Source organism: Myotis brandtii, unplaced genomic scaffold, assembly GCF_000412655.1.
Source record: "Myotis brandtii unplaced genomic scaffold, ASM41265v1 scaffold74, whole genome shotgun sequence".
NCBI lineage: Eukaryota > Metazoa > Chordata > Mammalia > Chiroptera > Vespertilionidae > Myotis > Myotis brandtii.
In genome coordinates, this window is record NW_005370944.1 from 3,487,396 (window position 1) to 3,495,458 (window position 8,063).

Sequence of the window (8,063 nt, forward strand, 5' to 3'; positions counted from 1 at the left end):
AATTCAATGTTTAAGACAAAGAAATTGGAAAGCTTTCAGAAAATGCTCTGAAGGCTTCATTAACCAAGTTAATTGTTGGGGATGGTCTCATTCACAGTTCCTTGCAAAGAAACTAAACCAAATCTTAACATTATATTAAGTAGGAACAGTGAATAAGGCACATCATACAGGTGATGGTTAGACCACCAGTATATCCTTTTTTAACTATAAAAATAAACATAAGTAACTAATGGAATAACAAAATAAAAGTTTTATTTTATTAGAATTAGGAATGTTCTTTCCCTCTGGGCAACCCGAACAGTCCAGTTACAATGAAAAGCTAAGAACAGTTATTTCTACAGCACAGGATGCCTATGCACAAAATTACAGGGTTAGGAGCATTTAAATCAATTTAGCGATCTGATTGTCTCACCAACCCGCCCCTCCCATTTTCCAAGTGCTCTAAACCCAGGATTTGCAACTAAAAGACTTGGTTACATTGAGTTCTTTTCTCCCTGGTACTAAATTTCAGTTTCTAATCATGGCTGAATCACATTTCACACTGCAGATTCAACCATTTCAAATCAAGTCAGTCAGTCTTGGATCTGTTATATGTGTTTATGTATACACGTGTATTTAATATATATTTTTAAACACACATAAAACACATACAATCTGGGTTGCAGCAAATTATACAGAATTTAGTCTGATATTATACGCTACTCAGTTTTACCACTGTGGTTTGTGTCCTGAGCTTTGGATCAAAATTTTGTTGTAAATCATTTCAAGTACATCTACTAGTCAATAAACTGTTCAAATGAAGCATGCACTTTTCAAGAGACAATGTAACTGTCCTCAATAAGACAGCGAGACCCTGGTGCTTACCATGAATAGAGCCCTCTTGATAAAGATTCAGATAAGAGAAATGGGGAAGCTGTCATACACTATGGCTTGCCTATATCCCACCTGGGGTAAAAGAAGCTACTAAAAATGAAAGCAATTAACTCAGGAAATACTGTCAAATATGGAGATAGTTGTTAAAAGATTGGAAGTAGAAAAGGCCAGTTTACCTTGATCTATAACTGCAATACCCTCAGATCATATGCCAACACTGAAACTAGAAAGCATCTCTAAAAAGCACTGTTCCTCCATGGGTAGGGACTGATATTATGAAGTGCAGTTTTTAGGTACTTGCAAGGGGAGCATGTAATGACACTCAAACCTAGATACTGCAGTTACCTGGTTAAGATTTTTTTTAAAAACATCACATATACACAAAACATTTTGATTAAGGAAGCCACATATATCTAGATAGCAACTCTGGCTGCTTTTCAGTTACCAGGGAAAGGAACTTATTCAAGCTTGCTTTAAAAAATTTTTTCCCTTAGTTTGATAAATGCTTTTTAAGATTGATGCAGTCATTTAAAATAAAATTAAATGGGTGATGGGGGAAGAAAGGACATTGAAGAAGCAGACACTGAGTTCAGAATTGCACCTGAGGTGGCAAGGGAGAGAGGATTAAAGGTACAAGTAAAGTTGATTCTAAAGCGATAAGTGGTTTAAGGAAGCAGCATAATGTACTCAGCAAACATTCACTAATTTTTGATGGGATAAGAACAGTTGCAAGTACATTTCATGTAACAACCTTTTCTAAAAGGAAAAGTGGGTTGATTCAGCAAAGCCTAACTTAGGCAAAAGGCCAGAGGAAAGTGAACCTACTTCCCAATGGAGTAATAAGATGTACAATGCAAGAGCAGACAAAGTTGCCTCACAAATGGTAAACATTCCCTAGGTGCAAGACATTTAAAGGAAGACAAAGAGGTCCTCAATCCAAATTGGTTCACTCTGCACTCCTAAATAAAACTAACAAATTTAGCTAGGGATGCTGACCTGTTGAAAATACCACAGCCAGAATGGCCTAAACAGGTTTGTAATTAATAAAACCACCACCATCCTTTACTTTTAACATAGATCTTAGTAGAAATTTCATTAAAATGGACATCACAGCTAAAATGCATTATTAATTTTCCTATCTGTTGGCAAAAAAGAAGCAGTCAGTGATTTCTGTTTAAATGCACTAGATGGGAATATCATGTTCTAGGGGTGTTTGCCTTCAAACTGAACCCACAGCAACACACACAAGCAATTTTAGTATCTGCCATTTTAAATTCACAATCTGAAACTAAGTGAATGACTATTTATTTATATTTATAGCAAAAACATTCTATTTGACATCCTATTGTAAAGAAAGGGTGAGAGAAGAACCATAACGAAAATCTTTAAAGGCTCAAAAGCAGCAATTAAAGAGGGGAAAATGAAATGTTTCCTTTGGATGAACAGGGAGCCTAGGAAGCTTTCACTGGTGTGCATGACATGAGGCCAGGAAGGGGAATGGGTATTCCTTGAACTGTAGCAACTAAGCTCCCTGTTGCAGCCCTTATCAAGCCACAGCATTGTCAGAGCTTGACCTCCTTGGCCCCGATCAAGCACTTGGAATTCAAGGCATGAGGCCCATGGCCAGCAATAGACATACCAAAACCAGAAAGGGCAAAGTAATCTCAGGAAAGGAAAAATCAAAGAGCTCTTATGCCTTCCAGAGGTACCAAACCAACAGATTTTTTTATCCCAACGTCCAACCCTGAAAAGATAAGCAAACTGAGAAAAAAATAAAAAAAGAAATAAAAAAGCACAGCAAATAGACATAATCTTGAAGATTTTTAAAGAATAAATATTTTTTTTTGTAATTAAACATTATGCAAACACGTGCCACGCTTGCTTTGTCCATGCATATGCGCTATATACAAATTTGAAAAATACTGTGTTGTCCTCTTGTTTTAAAAGTCATATACAAAGTTTTTTTTTGTTTTGTTTTTTTGTTTAATTCCTCCTGTTGCCTATCCCCTTCCCACCCCAAGAATTTTCTTTACAAGGAACTAATCATCATTCACTCATTACTTTGGGGTATGAGAGAAAAAGCGTCAGTCTCTGAGTGTGGATGTATTTGTATGTGTAGGGGATGAAAGGGAAGAGGTTCTTTACCAAAGTACAACAAAAAGACCGGGCTGGGCATGAAAAGCAGTGTCAAATTTTAACTGTAATACACTCAGGAAAAAAAGAAAGAAAAAGGAGTCAGCTTTGAGAATGAAGCTACATGTTAAAGTTGGAGGGCTTTCAGTGTGGTTGTCACACTTTTGTTGGCGGCCTAGAATACTGTTGTACAATGGTTTATCTACCTTTTTTTATTACAATATAATTTACTTAAATTTTCCTTTAACAAAACAGAATTCTGGTACTATAGACCAGCAGTGTCAGAATGGGCTTAGTGCCTCCTAGTTTGTGTTTGTTTTGTTTGTTTAAATTGCATGAACACTCTAGATGGTAAAGTTTTCAGAGTTCATTTTATGCAGGGCCACTCTCAGTCCTCAATGTACTCCCACAGATCTTTTTCATAGCCTTCATGCACATGCTGTAACAAAACCCTTCGTCGACTCTCACAGTATCTATAATCAAAGGAAAAAGAAATGTTGTCAGCCTCCAGTAATTAAACAACAAAAAAAACATTTACTTATTCTTTAGGGCACCCCTACATATTATCAAACTTGGAACAGGTAAGCACCTGTTTTTAGTAGCACATTTTCAGGTCTAGATGTAAAGACACAATAAACTATTTCTAATTTAAAAAAGGTATTTTTTAAAAGCCACGATTCCCAGTTTGGGAATTAATTTTAAAGCAATAAAATGTTAAAAATTCCTAAGGACATTATAAACCATCTGATTCAATCCTGTCATTCTACCTAGAAGTAACAGTTTCAGGAAAAAGTAATTTTAAGGGTTATTTTTTTCACACCTATAAAATCTTTGTTAACTGTGAAATTATCATAAACACAATGTAGTAGGCTAAAAATATTATTTAGGACTAAATCTCCAAATTCCCAGGGTTCTACTACTACTAAAAAGATACTGCTAGCCCTAGCTGGTTTGGCTCAGTGGATAGAGCATTGAGGGTCCCAGGTTTGATTCCAGTCAAGGGCACATGCCTGGGTTGCAGGCTTGATCCCCAGTGTGGGGCGTGCAGGAGGCAGCTGATCAATGATTCTCTCTCATCAATGATGTTTCTCTCTCTCTCTCTCCCTCTCCTTTCCTTTCTGAAATCGATAGTAATAAAAAAAGATACTGCTATTTGCCAGGAAACAACTTTGGTGTGGGGGTGGGGTGGGGCGAGGTGGGAAACTCCATGTAGAGAAAGCAAACATTTTATATTTTTAGCTTACGAGTAGCATATCATGAAATGCCATCTACCCCTGGGACAAAGTAAATCTCTCCTTAGGGGGAAAAAAATCTAATAAAAACTCTAAAGAAAGCCTGGGTAGTTCACTTGTCAGCAGCCATGATCCTCAGGATCCCCAGGATATGACCTGCTAATCTCACCACTCATCCTAATGGCCACTTGCCCTTTTCAAAGTTTTCCTTGCAGGGCAGCAAATAAGTAAATAAAGTTGAAAGGAAGAAGCCAAATCTGCAATTTGTTGCCCTAAGGACAGAAGTAATCTATGAGAAACAACAGCAGCTCAATTACACTGGAAACTAAACCCTAGTTTCACTATCACCTAACTTCACCGTTAAGGCATACCAGACTACCAATGGCAGAATCTTTTGCTCAAAAACTATTAAAATATCTCACCTGTACTTATCTTGTACTTTCTGCTTTATATCCTGTAGAGAATCTTGGGAAATATCTCGTTCAAGGTAGCCTGAAAGCACCTCTGTGGCATTCTCTAGATCTGCTTGGTTATTCTGCAAGAGGAGGAAAAATATATAGTAAATTTTGGCTTCAAAAGAAAGCTGAAAATCAGAAACACCAATCAGAAAGTATATATGCACCCCTATGTTCACAGCACCACAATTTACCATAGCTAAGATTTGAAAACAGCCTAAGTGCCCGTCAGCAGATGAGTGGATTAAAAAACTGTGATACATCTACACAATGGAATACTATGCTGCTGTAAAAGAGAAAGAACTCTTACCATTCACAACAGCATGGATGGACCTGGAGAACATTATGCTAAGTGAAATAAGCCAGTTGGAGAAAGATAAATATCACATGACCTCACTCAACATAAACAACATAAACTGATGAACAAAAATAGATCCAGAGATAGAGAATCGAGCAGACTGTCAAACCTCAGAGGGAAAGCAGGAGAGGGTGAGGGTGGTGGTGATTGTAAGAGACCAACTAAAGTACTTGTATGCATGCATATAAGCATAACCAATGGACACAGATACTACAGGGGTGAGGGCATGTGCTTGGGGGGGGGGGGGGGGGGCAATGGGGGAAAAAGGAGACATATGTAATACTTTAAAGAATAAAGAATTAAAGGAAAATAAAGAAATAAAGAAAGAAAACTGAAAGATAAACCATCTCAGCTTCTTCCTTGCCTATTGACTGCTTTCAACACAGATTCCATAATTTTCACAGGTGATTTTAACTGCATCTGTAAAGCTCTTTATTGCTTTTACCTCTAACAATTTGTTCTATCTTTTCAAAGACAATTGGTTAAATGTTAAAATAACTAAAGATTTACCCATTACCTCTGAAAGAATATTAAGGACGATTTGAAATTACTTTATAAAGTCTCTAGGAATCTTCTAGTTCTGAGAACTGCTATTTGCTAAAACTAAAAGGGAAACTTGAGGAATAAATAGAAACCCATTCTCGCTTATGTCTGGCTGCACCTACTTCTTGTAAGAGAATGCTGTATGGGAGATTAAAATCTTATTATCTCTTACTACTATGGCTAGTTCTATACATTTACCCATCTAAAGACTCATTTGCTAGTCAATGTTACTGTCTAGTCATCTATCAACACTAATGTTTCTTGCATCAATTTTAAATGAACATTTCTTCTTTTTTTTTAAAATATATTTTATTGATTTTTTACAGAGAGGAAGGGAGAGGGATAGAGAGTTAGAAACATCGATGAGAGAGAAGCATCGATCAGCTGCCTCCTGCATACCCCCGACTGGGGATGTGCCTGCAACCAAGGTACATGCCCTTGACCGGAATCGAACCCGGGACTCTTCAGTCCCCAGGCCGACGCTCTATCCAGTGAGCCAAACCGGCTAGGGCGAACATATCTTCTTGAAAATCTTTTACTGTTTAAAGCCTCCTTAGGTCATTACATAACCACCATATTAACTTCTAATACCACATATTAGTTTTGCCCGAAAAAAGACTTTTATTGAGAACTATGACATACCAGGTGCTATATAAGTAATCTACATGGGTTGTCTCACTTAAACCTTATATATAACATCTTAGAAAAGTATGAACTCCATTTTAAAACAAATATAGAAGAGGTTAAGTAATCTGCTCCAAGTCAACAGAGCTAATAAGTAATGAAGTCAAGATTCAAGTTCAGGGCTGACTCCAGAGTCTGCACAATTAATAGCTAGGTGGCTAACACACATCAATTTGCATGTAGTTTAGGACAAGAAATTTAATTTTTTTTGTGCTTTCCCAATAAATACATTTTTAATCTACACTTTTTGAGCAGATAGGAACCTTTAAAACTTTCTATATCTTTATCTATGAAAGACCAAACAGTCCTATGACACAAGGTGGGTCCTTTTCCCACTCAGTAACTATTCTTACCTCAAAAATAATGGACTGGTTATTCTTTTTGAGGTAGAAAGCGAAGACGTAAGTGTACATGAGTGTGGCACGACACTGGCAGAGGACATCGACTGCCTTCTTCAGGAACTGCACCTCAATCCAGGACATGTTGTGCTGTTGCATCTCTTCCATTTTCTGCTTCACCTGAGCATACAGTTTGTGCTCAAAGCGTAGACTCTGCATGTGGTTCATATAGCGATTACAGTAGAACAGGTACCTCTGCAGAGCTGCCCTAGATCGCTGGCGCACAAGAAAAATTAAGGTTACATAATTATGACAAATGTATTATATATAACCAAAAGCTGATAATCACATTTACTGATGAAAGTATAGGATTTTGGCTAAAATTAGGAAAACAGGCATTTACTGCTAGCTTTGCTCTGAATGTCTCATAGCTGTACTTTCTAATATGGCAGCCACTAGAAACATGTGACTATTTAAATTAAAATTAAAAATTCAGTTCTTTAGTACTCAATAGCCACACATGGTCAGTGGCTACTGGATTGGACAGTGGTAATAAAGCACATTTTCGTCATTACAGAAAGTTCTATGGAATATTACCGTTTTACAGTGTGCAATAAAATATAAAATAAGCAAGAAACATCAATATTTTGAAGTAGAAAACAGAGAGGCATCCCTGGCCAGGTAGCTCAATTGGTAAGTGACATCCCTATCCGCAAAAGTTGCGGGTTCCATCTCTGGTCAGAATCAACCAATGAATGCATAAATAAGTGGAACAACAAATTGATGTTTCTCTCTTTCTCCCTTCCCCTCTCTTTCTAACGTCAATTTTTTTTTTTAAATTAGAAAACAGAGAAGCAACCAGACACCTTATAGCTCCTGACATACTGTAAAACAGCTAAGAGTTTTAGGTCCTTTCCACACCACCTTCCTCCCCAAACTGAGACTGAATTCAAGTATCTGGAATTAACCATCACCATCAGGAAATACAGGGATATAAGAAGCTATTAAATGACACCAGAGAGCTGCAATCAACACAATAGAGAATATGGAAAATTCTATAAGGCAAAATAACTTAGTTTCCCCTACCAATAATGGCAAGGAGAGAGAGAAAAAAAAAGAAAAAAAAGAAAAGGAAGGATTTAAAGATTAGAGGAGACTCAAGAGATATCAATCAAATCCATTTTGTGGATTATGATTTGAAGCAAATATTTAAAAAATTTATGAGATAAATGGGGACATTTGAACACTGGAGAGTTGACGATATTAACAAAGTATTTCTTTCAAGCTATATATAGTATAATTTTTTTAAAAATATATTTTATTGATTTTTTTACAGAGAGGAAGGGAGAGAGATAGAGAGTTAGAAACATCGATGAGAGAGAAACATTGATCAGCTGCCTCCCGCACACTCCCCACTGGAGATGTGCCCGAAACTTCCAAGGTACAC

General features: G+C 36.9%; 1 protein-coding gene across 1 annotated transcript in view; it reads right to left on the reverse strand.

Annotated features, from left to right (window-relative positions):
* Window positions 1–235: 235 nt before the first annotated feature.
* Window positions 236–8,063, reverse strand: part of ARIH1 (ariadne RBR E3 ubiquitin protein ligase 1) — a 118,384-nt gene continuing 110,556 nt past the window's right edge. Inside the window, exons 14-16 of the mRNA XM_014530397.1 lie at window positions 6,632–6,892; window positions 4,661–4,773; window positions 236–3,479 (exon numbers count right to left, since the gene is read on the reverse strand). Of these exons, the coding sequence (XP_014385883.1) occupies window positions 3,395–3,479; window positions 4,661–4,773; window positions 6,632–6,892 (459 nt within the window). The 3' untranslated portion in view covers window positions 236–3,394. The remainder of the gene's footprint in view (window positions 3,480–4,660; window positions 4,774–6,631; window positions 6,893–8,063) is intronic.